Here is a 27989-nt window from a genome sequence, read left to right as displayed (position 1 = left end):
TTATTTTAGCTAAACTGGGTGAAACTGTTACATTTCATTGTACATTTGCAAAGAAGCACAGTGCAGAATCCATGGTCTGGTACAAACAGCCTGGGGCGCAGATTCTTCAGAACATTGTGGTACAGAGTCCACTCATGGAAGCCATCATTTCATCTGAGTACAATAAGTCACACTTGAAGCTAGAGAGGACTAAGACCAACATTTCCTTCTCTATTCTACATGCTGCTAAAGACGATGGAGGACTTTACTTCTGTGGTGTAGTTGTGATGAAAACCACTGAGTTTTCCACTGGAACATTTTTAGCTGTTTTCATTTAAAGTCAGATGACTCTTGCTGTTTTTAATTCCCTCTTCAGGATTTATTTGACAGAGTGCTATAGTTACTAAAGATATGACACACTGCATTTATTAATACGATTTATTGCTGTCTAGCACAACATGCAGTGTCTGTGCATTGCAGTAATCTCTACGAGAGCTCTTTGGCATCATGGATTAGGGTTAAAGTCCTTTCTTTATAAGGTGTTTTTTAAAGATAGCAGGATTACTTGAGAATCATACATCCTATGTATTATTTACACTGATTTGAAGTTGAGTTGGATTCTCTTTTGTTACACTGTGAACAGCCAGATAGCAACTTTTCTGTATTGAGGCAATGATTTGTTTCACAGCTATGTCTGGACAGCAGTACAAACTGAATAAAGTGTAAAACAAGTAAATAAATTAAGGGCTCCAGAGAGTGCTGCTAGATTGCTTTACTATAAATCAATTTATGGCTCTTACTGTACTGTAACTAGCCAGTTCTAGTATATTAGGTGGGTCTAAGGGATCTTACAGAATCTCTGTTATTTCAAAAAGGCAATCCAGGATTAACCATATTGGTGGTCCAAAGTCCAGTGTTGAGGAGGGTTCCCCCAGGAGAGTCAGTGTCTCTGAAGTGCACCGTCCTCTCTGAGAGGAGAATAGCAGAACTCCAAGTGCTTTGGTTCAGAGCTGCTGCAGGAGACTCCCATCCTGAAATAATTTACAATCATCACAACAGCAGCCGTTAGTGTGAGATCAGCTCTTCTCCACACAGCTGTGTGTACAACTTCTCCAAGAGTGTCCTCAGCCTCTCTGACACTGGCACTTACTACTGCGCTGTGGCCACCTGTGGCAAGATCCTTCTTGGAAATGGAACGACATTGAGTCTGAGTAAGTGTTTAAATATGTTACTAAGATCTATTCACAAGTAACTACAAAGTATGCAACATCAACTAAATGCTTAAATGTAAGAATTACAATTACTGGGGTTATTCACAAAGAAATCAAATTTCTATGGTTATTTCTGATATTTTTAAACTATTATTACATGTGTAGTCTTGAATATTTCAGGCAAATGTTTGATGAATTCTGGATCAAAATTATGTGAATTGTGTACCATCAGCAGACATGATATAATCTCAGACTTCTGCAATAGGATTAACTGTTTGTATCATTTAGAACCAGCTCTTTACAGAGAAATTATGGTATGGAACATCATAGCATGGAACATTAGTATTGATAAGAGGTATTGGTATAGAGGGACGCAGACATTTGATTATGACCGTCATATGACACTTGCTGGTTCATCACAAAGAGCTGTAAATCAGTGCTGCTGGTTTTAGCCTATATGCCCTTCTGTTTGCTGTCATGGACAGTTCTGTAGTGTTCAGTACAAACCATAGAAACACTTCTTATTTAGTGTTGATGATGTTCAATTAAAATGAATTGTCTCCAGGCTGCACAGTCTCTGTTATAAGATTGCATACATATAAAAAAATAAAAATAAAAAAACCTCATTAATTTGATTGCAAAACAATAAACAACATTAAAGGGACATATGGATGGAACTGTAATATTATTATTATTATTATTATTATTATTATTATTATGCAATTCACAATTATTTGACAATTCACAGTCACAACAACAAAAATAAATTAATAATAATAATACTAATTATTATTATTATAATTATTAAATGATAATAATAATAATGATAATTATTATTATTATTCCCTCTAAACAACAGTTCACCCAAATCTGTTGTTCAGGCAACAGTATTTTCAGAATGCATGTCTTGCAGCAAAGCCTGTGGATCCTGTAGTGATCCTATAGTAATTCATTATTGTGATTATTGGTGACACTTGATGATTGTGATGGTGAGGTCGGCCGCACAAAGAGCCTCCTGCATGAACATTTGTGATCTTACACGTGTGCATCTGCTTACAGTTTTGTTCATTTTTATACCAAAGCCAGTCCTCTGGATCCTGTAATGATCTTCCTGGGAGCAGCTCTGGAAGTGTGTGTGCTTGTCATTTCTGCTAAAGCAGTTTTAATATGTAAAAGGAGAAACTGTGAACACTGTAGTGATGAGTCTTTAACGCTGTGTAGCTAAACCTTGAACAACACCTGAAAACAGAAATATGTACTCCTAAATTTTATCTCCAGTTTATCAAGTGTAGTTATTAAACAGACTGGATAGAAAGGATGTGGGAAGTCATAAATTGCTTTGTCCCACTACAGTAATGCTTCAACAAGGTGCTATGAAAAGGAAGTGCACCAGTCAGGTAATGTGAAAACACATGTATGGCTCTACCTGCTATAATTTTACCTATTAAGTGTAGGTATATGTACACCTCCATATTTTGTCGATCAAAATTGAGATGGGTAAATGGGGCTGATTGGCAGGGAAAATGTATTAATTCAAATTATTTTATTAATGATTAGATAAATTCAGTCTCATCTCATAAAAGGCACAAGTTCAACAATGTGATTATTTCTCATTGACCTAAAATTAGACGAAAACTCTTGAATCACCAGCGTTGCTGCGTGAACGATGTGAGCCGATAACAATGTAACAATCTGTCTTTACTTGATCTGCTGAGCTGGATTTCCCGAGCTAGCTCAGTGAGAAGTGGGAGTCTGTCCCAGTGGGTCTGTCAGCTGTTCTTACTTTTGTTGATGATTATAGAATGTTTAATCGTCAGTCACACGATAAAATTTGTCTCAGTCCACACAAGGAAAGACAGGCTTGCTTAATAAAAAAACAGGTTGTAATGAGGGAATTCTGATGAACACAAACTAAAGATAAGAAATTAAACAAAAACAACAACAAACATTATTTAACATTAGATTTTAGACTGTTTTAATCACTTAGTAAGAGGCTTTTAGCTTAGTTTCTAAGGAAAGTTCTGGTTTCTTCGCGTATGTTTTTGCTGGTAACTTACAGACTCAGAGCCACATCACCTTCCTTTTCTGCTTCCCTCCCCGTTACATTTCAACTCTCCACCAAACGGGTCCCGAACGTTAATCACATACATGCAAACAAAGGGGATGCTTTGGTTCCGGTATGTTCAACAGGCTTTGTTATCACAGTAGAAAAAATAAATAAATCTTTTAAGGCATTCAAATAAGGTTCACTAGAAATGTATTAAAATAAAAGAATAAAACAAATAATCATACATTTCTTAAACATTTTTATACCTCATAGTCTTAGACTGAAGCTTTAAAATCTAAGTATCAAACTAAGATCAAGAAGCGACTGGAAAGTCAATTTTATTCCTTTCCTACTTTCTTGAAGTTTCAAACTACTGACTTTAATATAGATTCATATAATATTCATATAAGATCCATATACGATTCCAGTAAAAAACAATTAGGAGTGATTAACAATTTTTTTTACAATAAACAAGAGGTAAGCAACAGTCTTACCTCTTATGATGAATAATGTTAATTTAAAATGAACAATTAATGAAGAGAACAATAAAACAATGGACAATTATCAAATAGTAGAAGCAAAAATCACAATTTGAAGATTATATTAAGATAGCCATAGATTAATGGAGTATTATATTAAGATTAAACCATTTGACATCATCGTAGGCACCAGTAAAAATGTTACGTTATTACTTTGAGAAGCTGTCAGAAAAAACAAACAAACAAAAAACAAAAACATATATATGTGAAATATAATATGTGAAACAACAAAATATGAGAAACATGATATGTGGGATAAAAATAGTTGGTTATTTTCATGCAGCCTGAGCAGTCTAGGTCCTTAGCTGACTACATTACCCATAAACCCTCTGTTAGTGCCTACTCCCCAGATTATTGATTTCACCTGTGTCTTATTTTCCCTAATGTGTCACCCTATTTAACTTCTGTTTGTACTAAGTGTCTTTGAGAAGGATCATTTTGCTTGCCATATATTTCTGAACTGTTGTTATCATGCATAGATTCTCTGGCTGGTTGCTGTCCTTATTTTTACTATTTGGCATCACTCTATTGCCTGTTACCACTCTGGAATTGTTTGCCCATCATGTGTTTAGAGGATGTTGACTTTTGCCTGTTTTTTGACTACACCTTTGGATCACCCTTGTTTCTTTTTAAGGTGTGTTATATTGCATTCAAGTCTGTCTTTGCTCCACAATTCTGACAGTTATCCTGTTAAGTTAGAGTCTGATGGAAGTTAGGGTCATAGTTCCTTGGGGTATACACAGGCTGTTAGAAGACTGATACATTCCCGCATGGATTTATGATTACATAGGGGAGAGTCAGATGGTGAGCCAGGAGTGATAATCCCTGAATCAGGGACATTTTTATGGCTGTTACTATGTGTTGTGGCACCAGAGGGATACTGGATGGTGGGAAGGAGATGAAGATTTCATCAAGCCAAAGTTCTCTCATAGGAACAATCTATCTTCACTACATAACCGTAGGAATCAATCAGTTATCTTACAACAGCAGTCTGGTGGTTTTATCTGTTTTATCTTTTAAATTTACTCCCACAGGACCATGATACTGAAGAGATTAATTATGCTGCCTTACATTTTGTTAATGGGAAAACCAGAAGAGAGGCCAGACTGAGAGAGGCCAGAATACACAGTGTGTATTCTGAAGTACTGAACTCTGCTGCTACACAATTTGTGAGATCTAAATCAATTATATAAAATTCTGTTTGGTAGCCTGTACATTATTATTGGTACATTCAGCATTGCGGATTGACTTTCATTTGGAAACCTGTCTTAAAGAACTTTAAAGAAGCGGTGTACAGCTGAAGGGACAGTGAGTGGGTGTTCCTTCATAAGGCCTGCCCCTCTATAAAGGTTTGACTCTAAAAGAGCTCACAGATCAATGAAATGAGTTTCTCAACACCCTGTGTTCCCACCAAGAGTCTCTAAGAAAAACAATGAATGCAGGTGAACTATACTTTTTTTTTTTTAATAATATATATTACCTTACTTCTCTAGTTTCAGGGTGTCTGCTTAGCTGCATTGTTTTGGTGATGTATCAAGAACTCTTAACTGTGACCTTAAAATGTCTTTAAACTCCATTTGATGCCTGCTATGCCTGCCAAATTTTAAAGATTAACTCAAAATAAATTACACATTCTTACTTAAGCATTACAAAATTACTTACAAATAATGATGAAGAAATTGTAACTCAGAAAAGCCATTTGTTAATAAAAATATGTCTCTTAACTAAAGAAAATAGCACTGTTTATAATCCTAATTTAAGAACAGAACAGGTTAAACTTGAAGCAAGATGGGAATTTATATTCCAGGTGGCCTAGATGCAACACGCCCCAAAGTTATGTTATTGGTTTGATTAAACCATGTCATAAACACTCAAGTCTCGCTATCTACCCACGCTGCCTACATGCATGTTTCTAACTATACTTGCGTTTTCCATCAACATAGAAAAACATGCTTAAGAAGTTAAGGCGAAATGGCTAATGTTTAAACGTAACACCAGTTATATTCATAATGAGGTCCAAATGTATATATGCCATTTTGTGTTGTGACCAACTTGCTGCACTCAGTTTCAATGCCCTCTAATAACTATGCTTGCTAGGGAAACAAACTAACAATGACTCACATGCACAACCCTGTTCATCCCTCATCAGTTTGGCACTCATCACCTTCAACACCGTTCATCACTGCTCGGTCTAGACTGCTAACTGCAAATGGTTTGTCTGGCAGGCCAAATTAAAGTCATGATTTCCACTGAAGCGCTGGTGGTGTGGTTGGTGCCACTGAGCTTTCAGATCTGTGTCTGTGTCACTGAGTGTGCTTACAAATATAAAGCCAATGACATTTATGTAATTAGACACTGACCACTGGGGAAAATCTGGATGAACACTGATACCATATATAGCAAATATGCTACACAGTAAATGCACGTATACAAGGTAGATGTAGTTAATGAATAAATGCATATATTCAATTCACCGTGCCAGGTACTGAGGCCATTGGCCAAGATATTTCTGCAAGTCTTGAAATTTCAAGATAGAATCATAAACTTTAAAATTCCAGTATTTGTAGGTGAGTTATAAGTCAATCAAAACACTGATTTTGAAGACAGTCTAAGGCTTTGCCTGGTGTGTAAACATTGCCTCCTACTGGAGCTGCACTGATGTAAATTAATTTAATCTTTTATTCCTTTGATTTATTTAATGTGAGTCCAGAGTGAGTCCAGGGTGTTTCCTGGGGCACTGTTCCACAGCCTTACCTCATCATGCTCATCAAAATAGACTACATGGGTGGAAATGTTGAATTTTGTAATGTTGTAATTTTCCCCCTGAAATTCCCACTGAAAGAGTGGGGAAGACACCAGTGACTGAAACAGGTCTGGCCTAAGTGAGTGAGTTAGCCTTCCTTTTCAAAATTTAGGACTGTAATAGAAGGTTATGCAGGGGGGCAGGTCAACTTTTTAGGTACACTCCTATTGGCTACAGAAGTAATGTCCACACCCAGAAACAATGCATGAAAAAAACAAAAGAAGCAGAAGTTAATTATGACAATGCAAATACAAAATGATTCCAATGAGTGTAGGCTATTAAGTTTTTATGTTTTAAGAGTGCCCTGAATTAATTTGGCGTAGATGGGTATTGCCATGATCAGTCCCGCCCTGTTTCCGCGTTTCCGTGTTTTTTAGTTCCATTCCGTAGTTTAGTTTTCTCCGGCCCTCGTTTCTAGTCTTATTAAGTTCATGTATTTAAACCATGTCTTGAGCCCAGTGTTTTGCTATTCATTTATGGTTGAAAATGTTTATTTCATTGCATTTGCATGTTTGTTTCGTATGATTATGTTTCTTTGTATTCTGTGCCTGTGTGTTTCCTAGCCTTTGTGTTTCCTACCCCTGAGCTTTCCTAGCATATTGTTTTAGCCTGCTTCCCCTGTTTGCCTTCATTTATCCTAGCCCTTGTCTTGTAATCATGTATCCCCATGCTTTCTGTGTTGGCTCTTTGACCCTGGACTGCCTTAACGACTCTGATTCTGGATTTGCCCTTATTAAATCTCGCTCTTCTCAGCAGATGCATTCGTGCCCTTACCGCTCAATGTTACAGGTATATGGCTAATTTAAATTAAAATTAATAATAAAATAATAACAACAACAACAACAATAATAATAATAGTAATAATAATTAGTATTATATTATTATTTATTATTATTATTATTATTATTATTATTATTATTATTAGTAGTAGTAGTAGTAGTAGTAGAAGTTACATTTATATAGCAACTTTCTGAAACCCAGGGACACTTTACAGACAGAAATCAGCTTGTACAATCAAATCGCTCACACACCAGTGAGAAGTGGCAGCCAGTTTGCACACACCCCTGGGGTAGCACACTGGGTGCAAGGCAAGAGGAGATGGTTAAGACTAGGACAGAGCACAGACTGTCACTGGACACACACACACGCATTCATACATATACGTATATACAGCGCCTGAAAAAAATAAGAGACCACTACAAGATTATTGGTTTTTCTACTTTTACATTTGATGGGTGTGTGTTTGACCAGGCTGAGCAGTTTTGTTTTATTCTATAATGGCAACATTTCTTCCAAATTTCAGATTAAAATATTGTATTTTAGCGTATGTTTTTTTAATGAAAATGACTAATGGTCAAAATATTTCAACTTAGGATAAGTCAAGAAATCAATATTTGATAGAATAACCCTTATTTTTAATTACAGCTTTCATGTGTCTTTCACATTGCTGTTGGGTAACTTTACGCCGCTTCTGCCACAGCAATTCTAGGAGCTCGGCTTTGTTTGATGGCTTGTGACCACCCATCTTCCACTTGATCACATTCCAGAGATTTTCAGAGGGGTTCAGGTTTGGAGATTGGGCTGGCCATGATAGGGTCTTGATCTGCTGGTCCCTCATCCACACTTTGATTGACCTGACTGTGTAACATGGCGCATTGTCCTATTGAAGAAAAAAAAAAAACATCAGAGTTGGGGAACATTGTCAGGAGGAAGCAAGTTTTCTTCCAGCACAGTTTTGTAAGTGGCATGCTCATGTGTCCTTCACAAAGACAAATGTGCCCGATTCCATCCTTGCTGAAACAGCTACAAGCTGGCAGAGGTCAAAAACGACTCTCTACCTACCATGATGATTGCCACCTCATTCGAATGTCAAGTAACAACTGTAAGATGATGTCAAGTGACCTAGAAAAAGAATGGCATGCAGTGGCTGGGGTGAATTGCACAGCGAGGACGGTTCAAAATAGGCTTTTGGAGGCAGGGCTGATGACCAGGTGTTGGACAAAGCTGAAAATTGCACTCATCAGAGAAGATGACCTTGCTCCAGTCCTCTACGGTCCAATCCTTATGGTCTTTAGCAAACTTCAGTCTGGCTCTTTTTTGCTTCTCATTAATGAAGGGCTTTTTTCTATCTTTGCATGACTTCAGCCCTGCTGAAGTGTGTATATATGTGTGTATATATAATCCAGTGTTAAGAAGTTTAAAATAAAACTAAAAAGTTAAAAAAAAATTACCTATTACACTGCCAAAGGTAGCAGAGGAAAAGTGAACCATTGTTGCATTTGGTATTCCACAGAAATTCCTTCATCATGTGTTGTAGCATTTTGTTGTAGCAAGTTCCTTCATCATGTGTTGTAGCATTTTGAATAGTCAGAACTGTTGTGCTATTATTCCATGTGATTGTAAATCTGGAGCTGTTGAATGAAGAATCAAGTATGGCCAGTTTATTTGTTTTCATTCTTCCTACTTGCTGAGGCTTCTGGTTCAGTCTTTGCTTGTACCAAATGTAAACAGCATCACTGGATATTTCTTTCAATGTACAGTTAAGAGTGATATTTTTTTTTTTCCCAGGTACATTTATGACTGCTTGTTTGGCAGAGTTCGTAGTTTGAATAGGACCTAAAAAATTAAAACAAGTCAATAATGAAAAAAATGTGGACAAAAGTTTATCCAAAGCAAATAATGTATATTGATTATTAATCCAACATCATAACATACAGCAACAGATGTATTTATAAACACTGGTAAAGATTTGGAACTGTACATGTCTTGTAGCTCAAAAATATAAGTATCCAGACTGGTATCATCATTGCAGAGTAATGCTCATACCGCAAAGATTTTGGGCATTCATGGGCCTGATGGAACATGATTGGACAATGCTGTACCACAGTGGTGCTCAATAAATATTTTATGGAACAAAATTGAAAAGTGTATGAGAACAGTCAGTGTAGCTTAAAAAGGTTTTAGTTCATTTTATATAGTGTTTTAGTGTGTCTCATTTAATTGTAAAGACACAAAACAGCAAGAGCCATTTTCTTGGATTATGAATTGTGGAAGTCTATGGAATGTCAGTTTTGTTGGTCCTGTTTGCAACATCTCACTGCCACATCTTTGCTTATGCAAATTGTTTTTAGGATTTTTAAACTAAATGTAGCTGTGAAGGAATTATTGGAAGTAGCTGAAAGGACTAGTCAGTGGTTGTGGGTGAGGAGAGTACAGGCTAGACAGGGAAATGCATAATGCAAATGGAACCAGTGCCACTGAACATGTATTAAATGTATTAATGAGGCTGCACAAGGCCTTAGTCACTGTGGAGACCAGCATGGAACTGCTGTGTTGGAGAATACATGGTCGTGTAGTTTATTACATCTATATTGAACAGTCAGCACAGAGTACACATTAACAGTGTCAGTGTGGCTGGGTATGACTTCAATCTCTGCGGAGACCAGTGATGAATTTTATAGGTTATGGAGTAATTGGCTGCATGGGGGCAGTACAGTGTGTAAATGTATGTAGAGTAACTCTGTGTTTGCTGGAGGTTTAGAGTGTAGAGCTCACATGGAACTGGTAGCACTGATCACACATTAATGGTGTCAGTGGGGCTGGGTGTGGCTGAAGAAAATAACTTACATGTGTTGTGGAATTATAACCTAAGGAACCAGGATGAAGCTGGCAGTGAAAAATGAAAAGTTATATCTTGGAAATCAGAATAACTGCTAGGACACAACTAACAAAAGGCCCATTTTATGTTATGTCTCATAAATTAAAATCTCATTGGCCATCAAAACTTGCAAGATCCTGTTCTGTCTTTTTTTTTCCCCCTTATAGTCTGTTTGGCCACCAGAGGTCATTTGGGCTCTGTTAACCTTTGACCACTGAGAAGCCTTTCCTTTTCCATAAAGAGTTTGGACAAATTTGTAGTGTATTTCTCAGTTACTTTTGGTGGCTGTGGCTCCTCCCACATCCTGCCCACTTCCCCTTTTATGCCCCTCCTCCCAAGAAAGAGAAGCTCTATTCTGACTGGGGGACTTTTCCTGGTTTGTTACCGTGCCAGATGAGTTTTAAACACACTTACACTCATCCTACCCAGAGTAGGACTCCTAGAAACGTGGATGAGACTCATGTTACTTACTTATACTTACTTGTATGTTTGTGTGTGTGTGTGTGTGTGTGTGTGTGTGTGTGTGTGTGTGTGTGTGTGAGTAAATGTGCATGACTCTCTTGCTGGGAGCCCTGCACACAGAGCTGTGACAGCTCTGAGGTTTGTGAGCCTGAAGCACTCAAGAGTTAAAAACACATTTGTCAGAAGGAGAGTATAACTGTCCTCACAATGTAATATCTATATTACACAGACAAGATTATTTAGGGGGATTATGTTGTTCTATTTCAATCTCCTTTTAAGTGTACTTACTATGTTTTATTGTTATGGGTATTTAGTGTTTTTGCAGAATTTTTTGGTATCTGTCATTTACAGCCATTTTGGTGTCTGCTAGTAGAAGGTAAATATATGAGCTCCCATGTTACTGGAAATGTATTATTGTAGCACTGTTTTCTTTTTGTATGTATTTCATGACACTAAGCATTAGAATATTTGAATTAAAAAAGTTTCACCACTGTTTTTGCATATAGGAATTGTATTATCAGACACTATCAGTCTAAACTTGTGGGTTTTTTTTCCTATGCCTATATTCATAGTGACCACAAGGTCTGAAAATGTGTTCTCACACCATTCTCTCAGAAAGCAGCTAAACAGGGAAGTAAACTGAGGTTGGCACTGTACTTGAGACAAAGTGATCTGAGTATGGAATAACCCTATTCCTGCACTCTCAGGCTCTGTTTGGTTTAACTCTGGATGCCATGGCCATTATAATTCAGTGTCATCTTTGAGGCATTGATTAATGCATCAATCTGCATTAATCCAGAGATAAATTCTCAGTGGCTGGGGGATGTTTTGAGGTCTTGTCTATCTTATTTGGCCTTGATTGTAAAATCAGAAATTCTACTATAGTGCCCTCTGTTCATGATGACTTCCTGCATTAGTGATCAAAAAACAACTCCAAAAACACTTCATAAAAGAGAATAATCTGAAACATTTTTAAACTGTGAAATCTGTACATATTTTATAGAGGAATAAAAAGATCAAAGTAACTTGATCAAACAAGTACCAGTTATAACCTGAAGCAAAAGTTTTTAAAAAGAATCAATGACAAAGGTTGTGTTAGCCTGTTACATTCACAAGTTAAAAACACATTTTGCAGGAGAAGAGCATGAGTGCCCTTATAACATAATATCTATATTACACAGACAATGTACAATTTGGTATTTTCTACTTAGATGTTAGATGTACATGGAGCAGTGTTCAAACATGACAGACTAAATAATCCAATGCCAAAAACACATACTGGCGAATAAAATTGATTTATTATTATACTCATTATATGTTTGGAAGGTTTATTTAAGTTTTCAGGCAGCACTATGTGAGGTTGAATAAGGTGATAGAACTCAGTGGTTTGAGCTGGGCCCCTCTGGCCAAATATAATCCAACCAGCACCCCTCCACCACTCTGTTTCAGGTGAGAGATCATTATCTGCACTTCTATTTCCTATAGAGTAGCAAGAATAACCAACAGGAAATCAGGCCCCAATCACATTTAAAAGTGGTGCTCACATTTAATGATTAGTATACACATAGTTATGATCCAGTTCAACATTGTTTTTCTTTAATAGTTTATTTTTAGTTGCCCAGAGGTTGTGAATAGTGTACATCATTTTACATTTTACATCATAACATTTTAGTCTCAGTGCTGCCAGAAAAAAGTTACACATGCTGTGATACCTCATATTTGAAAGAATCAGTATTTACTAATGCCAAACTACATAAATCCATTAGTATATAGATACTAATATAAGAACAGTCACCATTAATAATGGCAAGAATGATTGAAGTTCCTGGCTGTTGTTCACAAATTGCATTTATTTTGTTGATTTATGTCAGAATTCTGCCAAGCATATATTCTCCATCACAGACCTTATATTTCTGATTCAATAGCTTTTTGTGCTGTGTTCTATTATTGGTTTTACACCAATTCAAAGCCAGCTGTGTTCATAGATTAAGCTTTTGACTAAACTGGAATGCCAGTGGTGATTCAGGGCAGTGACAGTTTTGTACAGGTGGGGTCTTTAGAGTAAACCGAAACTCACAGTGATGTACAGACCCCAAGCTTTGCTGTCTTCATAGAAAAAAAATGATTACTCCAAGTAAAATGCAAACTAATTTGATCAATTTGTAATTTTTACTTAAAGATTTTTAGTCATAGAACTATCCATTTGACTGATGGTAGCTCAGTGGTTAAGGTACTTGACTAGCAATCAGAAAATTGCAAGTTTAAGTCCCACCACCACCACGTTACCGCTATTGGGCTCCTGAGCAAGACCCTCAAGTTGTGTTCAGTCAGAATTGTTATTAACTTTGGATTAAAGTGTCAGCTAAATGCTCTAAATGTAAATTATGCTGGTCTAAGTGTTTCTTGTGTAATTGATTTTGGTTTTGTAATTGTTCTGGGTTTTAAAAAAGCCTACCTCTACACTTCCTGTGTTCAGTATCACACATCCAGTTGGCTTGTGTTGGCACTTGTATTGTACCACCTGCACATATGTCTGTGTTTGTTGGTGAACTGAGCCATGAGCAGACAGACAGTGTTTTCTCTCTCATAGAGCAGACGGTAGAGTGTGGTGTGTCTGACCAGGGCCTGATTTTGTAGGGTGAATTACAGGTGTCTCCATCTGAGAATTTTGTTTTTGTGAATGATGGTCTTGACTGATTTATCATTGAACCAACTGAGTTTGCCTGTTTTGTGATATAACTGGCCTGTACTCAAACAGGCCAGAATCTCACATGGGTGTATTGATTTTCTTGAAGCCCTGTTTTCTGCTTCTTGTCCTCACAGACCTGTAATGCATCATAACAGAACTCTTTAGTACCAGGATCCTTTTCACACAAACAAGGGAATTTGTGTTGCAACCTCATAGGTAACAAAGAAAAAAAAAAGTACAACTCAACTGGGTGAATTTGGTTCCATTAAAACTGATCCAGGTAAAGTGAAACAAGCATATAGTAGCATACATGATCTTGTGGTCTCTCTCCCTCTTTGATGTTGTCTGACTGAAACGTTTTGCCTTGAAATTCAAGATGGAATCTTACATCATTCTCTTGTAGGTAAACCAACCAATCCAAAGGGAGATAAAACAATAAACACTTTTGGCTCGAATAACATTATTATTAGTTATTAGGGTTATCTTTTTAAGCAAATGGCTTCGAGAATCTGTGTGTGTTGGCATCATTACATCTTTTATGTTCATGCTTAAGGCCAGCTAACATGGCTAGAAAATGACTGTGTTAAATGCGTGGCATTCTGTGTTATGGGCTATGCTTTTGAAGTTATCGAAGGGGCTACCAGTTACTGTCCATCTGGTTTGTAATAAAAATATTACTCTTGATTAGTATTCATTCTTGACTCCTGAAAAAAATACCTATTTGACCACCACTGGCAAAAAAAAAAGTAACTGTCATGAATCACTGTGATTATAATTCCAAACTCTACAAATGAAACATAATGTAAATCTTAATTGTAATCTTAACGTAAAATCCAGGTTCTAATGAAGTCTCCACAGTCCCATGCACATCACACATTGCCACTCGGTAGTTTGACGGAGCAAAATTTATAACACGGGAATATTAAGGCTTATTATTTTGTGGGTATTTCTAATTGCCCTCTGCCACACACACACACACATACACACACACACACACACACACACACACACACACACACACACACACAAAAATAGTCCACTAGTAGTGTTTTAGCACAGCAAATGTGAATACAGAAAATATGTGGTCTAGAACAACTTATTTTAGGTGACATTCAGGCACGTTCAGTACACTAGAATACTGGATTTGATTTTACACAATAACTAGAAGTGGTTAAGTGTGGACTGGGATATGTTACCTTTAATCCCCAAATAATGACATTTTTAATGAAACTACCTTTAATGAATTTCCATGGACCTAATCAAAATTGACTTGTGCAAAAATGAACCTTATTGTTTTTAAATTATTTTTTTATATCCATAAACATGGGCAATATGTTGTTGAAAAGATGAATGACATATGGAGTAAACTGAGGTGCATCTTGAATTCTAGGCTGCAGATGAGGGAGGGTCCTTGCTAACACTGTTTTATGAAGATGAGATAGGGAGGGTCCTTGCTAACACTGTCTTATGAAGATGAGATAGGGAGGGTCCTTGGTAACACTGTCTTATGAAGATGAGATAGGGAGGGTCCTTGCTAACACTGTCTTATGAAGATGAGATAGGGAGGGTCCTTGGTAACACTGTTCTATGAAGATGAGATAGGGAGGGTCCTTGGTAACACTGTTCTATGAAGTTGAGATTGGGAGGGTCCTTGCTAACACTGTCTTATGAAGATGTGTTTGGGAGGGTCCTTGGTAAGATTTCAAATATTTAAAGATTACATTTTCATTCCAAAAATGTCCCCAGCACACATAATATACATTATAGAAGAACCGTTATAACATTTTGAATGCATCATGAATGTAAGAGTTATCATAATCATACTAATTAAGCATAAACTTTATTGACGTTGTCTCTGTGCAGCAAACAAGCAGGATCTTACTTTACAATCCTCTAATATACTTTGTCTGTGAGAAAGAGATGGACACATATTTCTCAGTGGTATGTGGTGGTTAGCGTTAGCTTGCAAACAACTATGCAAATCAAAGCACAGAATTGTGGGTGACTGGCTGGTCAGAAAAGACATTTGGAATACATTTCACAATAATGTTTGTACCAGTGTTCATGTTCTCTTTGTTGTTTTTATGTATCTTAACAACATAGAGCAGTTCTCTGATCTTTTGGAAGACTGCTCAATCACTTAATATATTAAACAGTAAGACATGAGAGGTATTCTTGACTGGGTGTATGATCACCTTCTCGCCACCAACGCGCTGGAAATCAGTCATCAGCGTGATGAAAGGGCTACTTTTGTTAAGTCTTGGTGTATCCAGCAGACATAACATATGTTATAACATATTGGTGTTAGTGTTGCATAAGTCAAAAGAGTATCTTATAAGGTTTAAACCTCATGAGTGCTTTCTTTTTGAAGCTTCCTTTTCTTACTGTTGCTTGGGTGGATTTTTTCTCCCTTCCTTCTCTCTTAAATGCAGAAAGTAGAAAAAGAAAATTCAAAAACAAAAAGTGGAGAAAAAAGAAAGAAGTGGACAGAAGACATTTGTTTCTTTTACTTTCCTCATATCTCCTTCTGTTACTGCTCAGTACTGTACAGACCACACCTCAGCAGATGGCTAGACTGCTCGATTACATGCCAGTATCACCCCATTTATTTATTTATTTAACCAATTTATTATTCATTCCTGTTACTCATCAATCCGTGACCTTGGTGGTGTTACCGTACCGTATAACACATGTCAACAATCCCTCTGGGAATTCTCATCATCAGATCTTCCATCTTAACTTCAGCTGGCACTGTGACTCCAGCCCTCAGATGTGAATCCCAAGAGTGGATACTGAGGATGCAGGAGTCTTCCATGCAATGAACATGCAGCAATTCCACCTTTGAATTACCTTTGAACTCTTTAATATTAGACCCTTGTTCATGGTTGTTAAGCACAGACCACAGGCAAGCAGAATTAACTCTGTACCGCAGTCTTCCTTTTAACTCACAAATAACAGTGCCCACATTTTCAAGCTGAATGTGTAAGATAGAGCTTGTGCAGGCTGAGTGTAAATATTTCAGTGCCTGCAAAGACTTTTGTTGAAATTTCTATAACATTTGACTTTGTAGATGCATCATAGCTTTGGTGTGTCTCTGTCCATGGTGCTGAAACAGACTTGTTACTCTACAGGGTTGAGAAGACCGTGAGCTGCATTGCAGAGTAGATGCTGGTTATACTTTTAGTTTCTATGTTAACCACCATTTCATTCAGTTTTATTCTCCTTCTCCTTTATACTTTTTATTCTTTATTCTTCTATGACTTAAGTGAGTTAAGAAGCTCTAAACACACACATGCACATACAAATAAAAATGCAATTATTAGCCAATACCATCAGAAAGTGTGTTAAACAGGCATGTGGGAGCATTTTAGTCTAGTTTGAAATAGAGAGCTACTAAACTCAGTGAAGGGAGGAAACAGCAAACAGAAAAGGGCTGTGTGCATCCCCATACGGTTCTTCTCCTGTCCATCACCGTAGCCATGGGTGTACAAATACTTGTTATTTCAAGTACTAACTTACTCTAGGATTTCCTTTTTTCTCCAGATGTAATTATGAGATCCAAGAAGACTGAGAGAGGCAATCATACTAATGTCATAATAGGTCAAGGAGCTACATTCTTCACCACTTTCATTATTCAGCTTATTATATAAAAAATAATTACATTTCTTTAACCCAAATTGCACCAGACCTCAGTATAACACACAGAGGGTAGCGAATGACATCTCTTCAGATCACCCATAAAAAGACATAATAACTGTATGTAAGAATAGCAAATGCAGTACTGTTCATGACCACAAGGTGGCATCTAAGCTCCATGTACTTCAACTGATAAGCACTTCTTGATTAACAGTTTCAGAAATGATGTGCCTATTGCTATAAACAAGCTTTGACCTTAAAACCTGTCAACACTTTCAGGAAGTTCAGGCCGAGTTTTGTTCAGCTGCTGTTCCACAGACACACACAGGGTGAGACCTTACACTCTGAACGTTGTGGACACATGATTTTGCTTCTTTTTTTCTTTGATCTTAGCTGTCATGCACGTGACCAAACTCGACAGAAACATTTAAAAGCAGCACTAACCATCTGCACTAAAGCAACTAATCATTTAAAAAGCATTAGAATGTGAGTAAAATATGACCTTGAATAAAAATATAAACTATGCAGCAGAAAAGCATCTTTTAGAACCCAGAACAGGCTCTGGAGTTTCAGAGTAGGAAGCTTTAACCACTCTGATAATGTACAGGTAGTGCTAAGGAAGATGCTTTCAAAATGTATTTTATATTAGGCTACTTTCAAAGCATTAAATTACCTTTATCCTCATTGTATGTTACCTTCTCAAAAAAAGCATCAATGAAGTCCAAAACTCTCACCCTTTGTGGGGTGTGTGAGAGTCTTCTACATGCATTAGTAGAGCAAAGCCTAGCTGAGGGAGGCTGAGGTGTTGATCTATTCCCTACCATGACATGACACGGAGATATATCGAGTCAAATCTCTACATAGTAAATAATAAACAAAACTGTATTTTTAGCAGTATGAATGAATCCATTAAAAGTTTAAAACACACAAACGCTCACATGTGTACACACACACACACACACACACACACACACACACACACACACCAACAAACACACACACACACAATGCGTGTGTACATTCAAACAATGACCATTTGATTTGGTGCTAACAGCAGATTGTCAATCATCCTCTGTGCAAGTCATCATTGGTTAGTTTCTTAAAAGTTTCTTTCTAGTGTCAGGAGCATTAGTGCTGCAGTTTTGCGCATGTCAGCATCACAGCTGAGATGAGTGTGGTCCAACATCCACAAACATCCAGAGTACAGCAGTGGCTAGAAACGCACCACTGATGGAGAGAGACAAGCAGCAAATTTAATATACAGTTTATTTATTTAAAAAAAAAAGTTGACATTATTAACATGAGTACAATGATGTGTCATGAGTACAGCGATATCTGGTGAGAAACACTCTCCAAAGATAGAATGACAGTATGGAAATTATCAACAGAAGAAGATCAGAGTGGAACAATGGGTGTGGTTTTTGTTCACTGCAAAAGTGACAAGATCTCGCTGCCACTTTCCTGTTTACCAGATACTCAAGCTGCAGGGTCAACAATGCAGAGGAAAGCAGCAGCAAATATAACTGTTAAATACACACACACACACACACACACACACACACACACACACACACACAGTGTGAATATTGATTTGATAAACATGAAACAGGAGATAACTGAAGGAGATGATTGAAACATCATATTGAAATAATATTTGCAAATAATAAATAAATAAAAACTTTATGCATTAAACTATTGGGCTTCATTAATTAAACTAAATACATACCTTTAGTGTAACTAACACTTAGATACTAACATACCATGCATCACCTTTCATGAGTTTAGAGTACATTTAACAGAAGCTAGTGATGAACTGGAGTAGCTCTGTGTGAGTAAAGTCAATCAGCAATGATCTCTCCTTATCAGCCTAGTCTGGTCTGAAGGTGTGTTGCATAGACTTTCACGAGTGCACTTGTTATCACATATATAAAACAAATACATAACTAACTAATCCACAATGCAAAGGGTCAGTCATGAGGGAGTTAAAGCAAGACATGTCCTTACATAAAATATCTTAATACATGGTCTGTGCTGGCTCCCAGATGGTGGAAGGAATTTCCACTGGCTGTCTGGACAGCAGAGTCTCTTGCAGTCCTCAAACGCAGACTGAAGATTGTTTGTGGAATATTTACATGACTGCTAATTCTGTTCCTATGTTGAGTAACTGAAACTCTAGTACTCATTGTAATGTATCCCTGTATTTCTACAGTGTTGGTATATTAGTATATTGGACTCTAACCAACTGTACAGTACTAGGATGTATTCTTTGAGTAAATGAAAAAGCACTTTTGTAAGTCGCTCTGGATGAGAGCGTCTGCCAAATGCCATACATGTAAATGGTTAGAAATGTTTTTGTTGCACTATATAACATAATATTCAATAATATTCATTATTTAATATACTTCAATTATCTTTGATATTTTTTTGTATAGCATAATATTCATTACTAGAAAACCATTCTTATGTTTCTTTGGTTTTTATATCTGAATAAATCTGTTGTTTCATGTTTATATTTATCGCACCAATATACCAACTGTGTGTGTGTGTGTGTGTGTGTGTGTGTGTGTGTGTGTATGTGTGTGTGTGTGTGTGTCTGTGTGCATTTGTCAGTTATATTTGCTGCTTTCCTCTGTATCATTCACCCTGCTGTGTCTCTGGTCTGGTAAACAGGAAAGAGGCCATGAGACCGTGAGCACTGAGCGAAACAGGTGATGATGATGCTTCTGTTTTTAAGATCACCATTCAGGTTATAATGTTGCCCCATTTATACTTCTACACAGAACAGCAGTTCATCATCTTGGCATATATAACATTTTATGGGAATCTGGTGAGTGTTCATAAGTTGACTTCTAGAATTGAACTCTAGCATTCAACTGCATTCTGGTTGAAGGCACATATGGCCTTTCTAGTGAGCGAGACACTTGAGAACTTGTGTGTGTGGCAATCATCTTGTAGTCAATCCAATCAACAATCTGGTCTATCTGTCTGCTGTTAGAAACCTTGTTTGCAGTTCTGTCTGTATGTTTTTTGAGCCTCTAATGTTTGCTAATTCATCCCAAAAACAGATCCCATGAATATCCAATGGAAGAATGAGGTAGAAATGAGGAATTATAGCTTTACTTTTGATACTTAATTATATTCTAGCAAATATGTTAAACGTTTAACCCAATTGGGTTTCTGCATTCTAGGTGTTCTCTTTTCAGCTGTATTCATTCTTTCATGCATAAGAATGAATATATAAAAACAAGATCGCAAGAACTTAAATGGAAGTAAAAGATATCTGATGAATTATCAGAAAGCTAGCTGATCAAAATACCCAAACATCCAAGTTACTGTGAAGGTCAAAGCAAAAACTACTTTCACTTAGTTTATTATAGATCTGCTTAGCATCTGAAATGTTTCTGAAACAAATGACCATTTTAAGAATAGCTCTGTGCATCCTGTGGAAATTTTGACGGGGGAAACATGGGTTGTTGTTCTGAGAAAGTCGTGTGGGGTGGTCAAAGTGGCCTACAAAGTTGAAGCAGAGAAACTGTTTGGTATAGAGGGTGGGTGAGGGAGCAAAGAATAGAGACCAGCACAGAGCTGTGAAACCACCAACTACAGCCTGAACACGTCAGCACACAAACCTGGGGTGACCACTAGCACATCAAAGCCTGGGTTTCATATATTATATATATATATATATATATATATATATATATATATATATATATATATGGAGAACCTGCAGTGTACTTTAGTTAAATATGAAGTGGTAGTAAAACTGTAGTGTAGCACACAAGGTTTAAAAAAAAAAAAAAGTTAAATCCACACACAGCATTTACATAATTAAAACCAGATGGAGAATAAAAAAATATATACATTTGAAAGCTTTTAAAAGCCTTTCAACATTTTGAAAACCATACGTTCTAAATTATTCATATTTAGAAATAATGTACAATCATGCATGCTCACACACACACACACACACACACACACACACACACACACACACACCAACACTATGTACTGAAAAGACATACATTATCAAACACTATGTGGACTGTGATATTACAAAAAATTCAATATATTCATAAATATAATACATGCAGAGATTATACATTTTATGCTATTTATACAGATATTATTTTTCATATAATTAACATTTATATATTTCTATTGACTAATTGCATTTAGATCAAATGAAAGGAACATTCATGCACAAGTATAATTTTTCATAATTTTATTGTTCCCCCTAGTGAGAGAGAGAGAGAGAGAGAGAGAGAGAGAGAGAGAGAGAGAGAGAGAGAGAGAGAGAGGAGGGGGGGCAGTGGAGGAGTGAAAAAGAGAAGAAAATTATACAAAGAGTCTCTTAGCCATCAGTCTCAGTTTAGCTGTGACTCTCCCAGTCTCAACAACTGATCTGGTAAAACACCACCCTGCCTCCCATTCAGGTCACATCTCAGCTCTCACATGGATGAAGGAATCATGAGAGCGGCCCAGTGTGTAATTCCAGCATCAACCCAGAACAAGCCGCATGTCGACTAATAGTGCACGGTTATAATAATGATGTAATAAAATGCTGATGACCCGAAAAAGTGAGATGAGACCTTAATTACACATTCGTGTACTGGAATATGTGGTGGTTGTATTCCTTTTGCCTTCTGAACACCTACCACAAAAAACCCCCACAAACAATACATTCTAAACAAATGTACCACTGATTAGGTTAACTCTGTATGACCTGGTCAGCACAATTTGGACAAGGTAAGACTGTGACGTCGCTAATGTGGTGCTAACTTCAGAGGTCTCGGCGATTGCACAAAAACGCAAAAACCCTCTTCGTGCTATTAGTTCTAGTGTACTACACTATTGAAAAATTGAGGCAACACTAGGAAAATAATACAAATATGTACCATACAAAGATGTTTCAACCTTAGACTGACTTGAATTCCAAGGAGGAGTCGTCTGTTCACCAAAACTGTGTAATTATTGATTTATGAGAATGTTAGATAGTTAGGATGTTTAGATAGATAGCTGTCGATGTTGTCCACTTCTCTGTACCTTCTGCTTTTGCACAAATTTTGTTATTGTACTAGAATACTCTCAATATTTAATTAATGCCAGCAAATGGCTAGCAATGTGTTTTACTGATAGTAGGCCTTAATTATCTCACATTCATCACAGATAGGGCAGTCTTAAAATTATTGAGCAAATATTTTGATGGCAAGTCTTTGATCATCAGTATTTCTTATATGTTGATTATTAAATGATAACATAACATGCAATAATGAACTCATTTTTGAAAACGGAAACTCTAACAAAACCTCTGTTTAACTTTCTTCTGTGAAAAGTGAGGTAAAATAATTGACTACATGACTAAATATGAAAATTGTGACATTGTGCAAACAGAAACAAGGCATGAGCAAAATTCAAATGAGCTGGCTTAATTCAGAGCAACACAATGCAAGCAAAAATAACAAGAACACAGAGACCTGCTTCAGGTGTTTGGCTGGATGAGCAGGTAATGTGAAGCGTCATGTAGGGGAGGACTTTAAGTATGGGGAGAGGTTTGGAAACAGGTGTGTGTAAGTGATAATCAGTATTCTGATGAAAGTAAACCAGGATGTGATTGGAGGGACTGGTAGGTGTGGGATGATCGAGATCTGGGATTGGTGCTCATGTGGGTGGGGTCTCTGCCCTGTGAGTAGTTGAATGCAAATGAAATGTAATACAATTACAGTAAAATTAAAATGAATCTCCAGTCTCTAAAACATGACTAAAACTAAGGTTTAATGATCAAATTAAATACAATTCAAATTAATTACAAGTTTTAAGAAAACAGACAAACAAACAAAATTGAAAATTACATCTGAAATTAATTCTGAAGTGTGACAGATCCGGCACAGAGGGAGCAAGAGCCGAAGGTTGCCAGAAAGTGCTCTTTATTCTCCGTGGGTGAAGGCACAATTGTCTGGCAACGAAACTGAAAAAAAACAAAAAATGAATGTTTGGTTTGGTTTGGCAACTCCTCACACGGTAATCCGTTAATGCGCAGAGTCTTCCCTACCGACCTGCGGGTTGAAATAGGTGACTTGAAAGACAAAGAGCAGGTCCACCGAGTTAGTAAGCAGGTGATTGGGAATGAGGTAGGTGAAGTAGAAGTAGACAGGCATACACTTTCAGTCTTTTAATTTCTTTTATAGTTTTGATTTACATCGTCATTCTCTGTGATTAGCACAATAGGAGTGACACGTCAAAATCTGACAAAACATTGTCAACAAGACTCGGCTTTACATTATTACAGAGAGAAAGCAACTGAGTAAATTCAGTTACTCGATTGTTTATTCAAATGCAGGAGTAAAAGTGTGAAGAAGCTCTATCAGGTTTGTGAGAGAAAGAAAGAGGATTAGTGTGTAGCTACAAGTTAGTAGTGCTAGTATTGGGATAAAGTATGAGACTGGAAACTGGTTGTAGATAAACAATTTACTGCTCCAAGGCAGGACATGGTGTTGTATTCAGAGGGTGAGCGAAGTTTATTTTATTGAACTAATGATTCCATTTGAGCACAAAATATGAACAAGATGAAATGCAGATCTGATGACGATTGGCGATCACAAAGTATGCCAGTAACGATAAAGACAAGTAGGTCTGTAGTCAAGTACTTCCCTGCTGGAGTTTAGCTTAAGAGGCTACTGGATAAAACTGTACTGTTGGAGTTTTCAGATGAAAATAGATGGTAGATATGTAGATAAAAGTGCTAGCTGGTTGCTGTGGTTGAAGTTGGGGGTGAAATATAAATGAGTACAGTAGGTTATAGCTGTGTAGAGAGGGACTATAAAGGTGGTGTTAGCTGCAGGAGGTCAACAGTGGTGTTGCTTAATGCATGTATGGTACTGTTGGTGTGTTTTAATGTATGTACAGGGTAAATGAGTTTGAGTGTGAGTAGTGGAGTGATGGAGCCAGGGACACTGAGCATGCATTAACAGTACCAGTGGTGTTTGCTCTGGCCTTAGTCACCAGAGAGACCAAGTCAGATCTGATTTGATTTTCAGCTGTGTTAGTTTGGCTGTGTTTGTTTGGCTGTATGATTACAGTAAAGCTTACATGTAAAACTATGTGGAACTGGTGACACTGAACATGCAGTATCAGTAGTGCTATATAGTACCAGTAGTGCTATATAGTATCAGTAGTGCTATATAGTACCAGTTGGTCACCAGGAAGGTCACTATGGTGGCAGTTAATGTTTCATACTTTCTAATGTCTAATTGATGAAAGCTTGTGATGTGATGGGCTTCAAAGTGAGTTTCATTCATGTGTAGTGAAGATAAATGGGGAGAGTTAGGGGATAGGACTTTAAGGAATCCCTAAAGTTCTGGGACATGTGATTAATATGTTATGCATATTTTACCCATTGCATTTCTTTCTAATTAGCGTATTGGACCATAATAGGTTAAAGCCATTTTTGTGATATTGAAAAAAATTAGCTGAATCTTTTTCTTTCTTCTTTTTTTTTTTTTTTACTGGAAGTCTTGAGAAAGGCTCTGTTTTCAGTGGAATATTGACAGTTTGCCACTGTATAATAAATTTGTCCGAAATACCAATCTATATTATTATACTAAGCTATCCAAGAGCACCTATCCCACAAATGTGTCAAATAATAAAAAACCTAACTTGAAGAACTGAATACATTTGAAACAACATATGACACAAAAAAGACAATGTTTTTAAATGACTTTACAGCATTTTTGTTGCAGTTTCTTATTGGAGGAAAACACAGGAAGTATGTGATGTAATTTACTTACGTCAAAAATCTTTGAGTTGAAGCTGTTTGACCTTTCGGCAGTTTATCAAGCAAACACACCATGCAACAGGACCTGGGCATCTGGAGAATGGTCCTGATGTGTCTCACAGCAGTGCTTTCTAGTGAAATAGGTGAGTGCAACCATCTTTTGCAGTAATCATGCTACATTTTTCAAAGTTTTTCTCTCAACATTATCTACATGTTCAGTAATGTTTTAGGCCCTATTCAGCCAAATGCACATGCATTCCTAAGATGCACGTCTTTTTCATCTGCACAAATAAGTACCTTTGCACATGGTTTTTAGAGTAACCTTTGGCATGAACCAAGGTTTCATTCTTTGGGCAAAAGGTGTCAATCAGCTGAACTCTGTGACCACCGCTGCATTTGGAGAGAATGTGACTCTCCAGTGCTTTCTGCTTGAAGAGGACAACACCGATCTCATTGTCTGGTACCAGCAAAAAACAGGACAGGAGCCTCGTATAATGGCCATGACTCAGAAATCAGTAGAGACTTCCTCTTACTACAGTGAATTTAAACCTCCAAAGTTCACTGTTGTGAAGGGAAGAGTGTTCTGTCATTTGAATATTTCTAGCATTGAACCTTCAGATGAAGCCATGTATTACTGTGGCATTAGAAGGTTTGAGATTGTGTTTGGAAAGGGAGCATTGTTATCAGTGAAAGGTAAGAAGTTATACCTTTTGGCCACTATAACTTTTTTTTCTTAATGGCCTAGTTAATTTTAATAATTCTCAAATAACTTGCACGTTTTGTGCATTATTATGTTATGACCCAAGTGTATATTTTTCTGTATGAAATATGTTAAAGAATGTTGAAATATGTTAGGGATTGCTGCATGTAAGACATAGACAGTTTACTTTTTATGACTTATGATGTTTACAAAGGTAGGAAAATCTAAATGTGTATATAGTATAGAGTATATAAGTGTATGTTAATGTCTATATATTTTATTCTTAACAGGGTATTTAAATAAAAATGATAAATATCAAGTATCAGTGGTCCAAAGTCCACTGCTGGGTGTGGTTTCCCCAGGAGAGTCAGTGTCTCTGCAGTGCACCGTCGTCTCTGAGAGGAGAACAGCAGAACTCCAAGTGCTCTGGTTCAGAGCTGCTGCAGGAGACTCCCATCCTGAAATAATTTACACTCATCACAACAGCAGCCGTCAGTGTGAGATCAGCTCTTCTCCACACAGCTGTGTGTACAACCTCTCCAAGAGTGTCCTCAGCCTCTCTGATACTGGCACTTACTACTGCGCTGTGGCCACCTGTGGCAAGATCCTTCTTGGAAATGGAACAACAGTATATATGTGTAAGTTATATTAATGTATTAATTCATCTATTAATGAGATGATTATTTACTGTTATTTGGACAACCAACCTAAATAGTGCTAAACATTACAGTATTTTGTATGTATCATTATACTGTTTGGTAGCTGACACATTAAAATCCAGACTACTGATGTATGTATTGTGTATGCGTATTACAGGTGCAGACGGTATTACTTCTGGCTTTATATATGGAGAATGTAGATCATTTTGTCCTTTGTCAATTTATTAAATGCATTTATTTATCTCCATATGTAAATATAATAACTAATGATTTTGATTATTGGTGACACTTGATGATTGTGATGGTGAGGTCAGCAGCACAAAGAGCTTCCTGCATGAACATTTGTGATCTTCCCACATGTGCATCTGCTTACAGTTTTGTTCATTTTTATACCCAAGCCAGTCCTCTGGATCCTGTAGTGATCTTCCTGGGAGCAGCTCTGGGAGTGTGTGTGCTTGTCATTTCTGCTCAAGCAGTTTTAAACTGTAAAAGGATAAACTATAAACACTGTAGTGGTGAGTGTTTATTAATGTTGTGTAGCTAAACCTTAAACAACACCTAAAAGCAGAATTATCTACTCCTGAAATGTATCTCTTAAGTTAACCAGTGTAGTTACTTAAACAGACTGGAAATATAAGACTTGCATCATAAAACTGATAAAGTTGTAAAATTGCTGTTTGTCCCACTACAGTGAGACATGGTGCTATGAAAATGAAGACCACCAGTCAGGTAAACTGAACTCTCTGCAACAGCTGCATTTATATACAGCTGTGCATGACATAACATCACCTAAGAGTAGGAATCATAATCACAGTTGTAATGCAGTAGCAGTCCTGTGTTATCTTTTAATTTTACTTGCACAGGACCATGGTGCTGTGGAGTTGAATTATTCTGCCTTACATTTCATTGATGGGAAAACCAGACGAAGGCGGGAGAAGAGAGGACAGACTGAAGACAACGTGTACTCTGAAGTGTTGTACTCTGCTGCTACAGATTAATTTGTGATGTCTAAGTCAGCTATTTAATTTGGTGAGCATAGTTTAGGAAAATTCTTTGTTTAGTATTTATTATTATTGTAGTAAATAAATAAATAGTAGTTTTCAGCATTGCAGTCTCACTGTCATTTGGAAACCTTTCTAAGGGAGAATCTTAATGATGAGAAATTCAGTTTTCATTTTGGAAGATTCTAAAAATGGAACTGGTGTCTTTCTAGACTTTCCATCACCCAGATGGGTGTTTTGAAACGTTTGAGAAGTAACTCAACAGTGTTCAAATGCAAACATATTAGTGACCAAAAAATAATTATTTGATCACATATGAGCTTCTGAAGTTCTCATAAGCAAGAAGTCTTGTGCAGTGTTTTGTACCCCAATCATAATTTTGCACAGCAGCTTTCACTAATGTTATAATTGGCTACTTACTAATAAGACTAATAATGCTGGTGACACTTAAAAATGGGTTAAACTGAACTCTCTGAGGTCTGTGTTTTAGCTTACATCAATAAGCCCTGTGGGTCCACTAAAATACAGTCTCGATGAGTGAAGTTGTGTGGAGGATTATTGGCAGTGTTAAGATGGTCACTCCTACCTGAGCTGTGGCCTTTACTTTGAGACACACCTATAACATCAGGGATGTGAGCTCACAATACCATAACTTTCGTTTCCTCTCATTTCCTCTCCATTCACAGAGCAGTGTGATTCAGAGGAGCTGAAATATGCAGTAATGGACTTCTCTTATAGCAAAACCAAAAGAAAGAAATGAGGGTGAGGTCATTTGTAAACCAGCATGTACTTGCATCTGACTGTTACTTAGATTACATCGTTAAATCGAGT

General features: G+C 37.0%; 1 protein-coding gene across 2 annotated transcripts; it reads left to right on the top strand.

The window, feature by feature from the left end:
- Positions 1-330: 330 nt before the first annotated feature.
- Positions 331-27989, top strand: LOC113568622. Of its 2 annotated transcripts, XM_035532411.1 has the most exons (9): positions 331-1190; positions 19695-19732; positions 24853-24941; positions 25159-25491; positions 25789-26136; positions 26556-26672; positions 26849-26886; positions 27021-27186; positions 27845-27989. In XM_035532411.1, exons 3-8 carry the CDS (start codon positions 24872-24874, stop codon positions 27153-27155), a joined length of 1041 nt encoding a protein of 346 aa, XP_035388304.1. In that variant the 5' UTR covers positions 331-1190; positions 19695-19732; positions 24853-24871; the 3' UTR covers positions 27156-27186; positions 27845-27989. The 2 variants fall into 2 exon arrangements, with proteins under 2 accessions (XP_035388304.1, XP_035388303.1); XM_035532410.1 differs by lacking the exon at positions 27845-27989 and having other exon boundaries at positions 27021-27197.

The sequence above is a fragment of the Electrophorus electricus genome, chromosome 12 (genome assembly GCF_013358815.1).
Source record: "Electrophorus electricus isolate fEleEle1 chromosome 12, fEleEle1.pri, whole genome shotgun sequence".
Lineage (NCBI taxonomy): Eukaryota > Metazoa > Chordata > Actinopteri > Gymnotiformes > Gymnotidae > Electrophorus > Electrophorus electricus.
The sequence above is the reverse complement of the archived record's forward strand: the minus strand, read 5'-3'. Positions and strand labels throughout refer to the sequence as shown.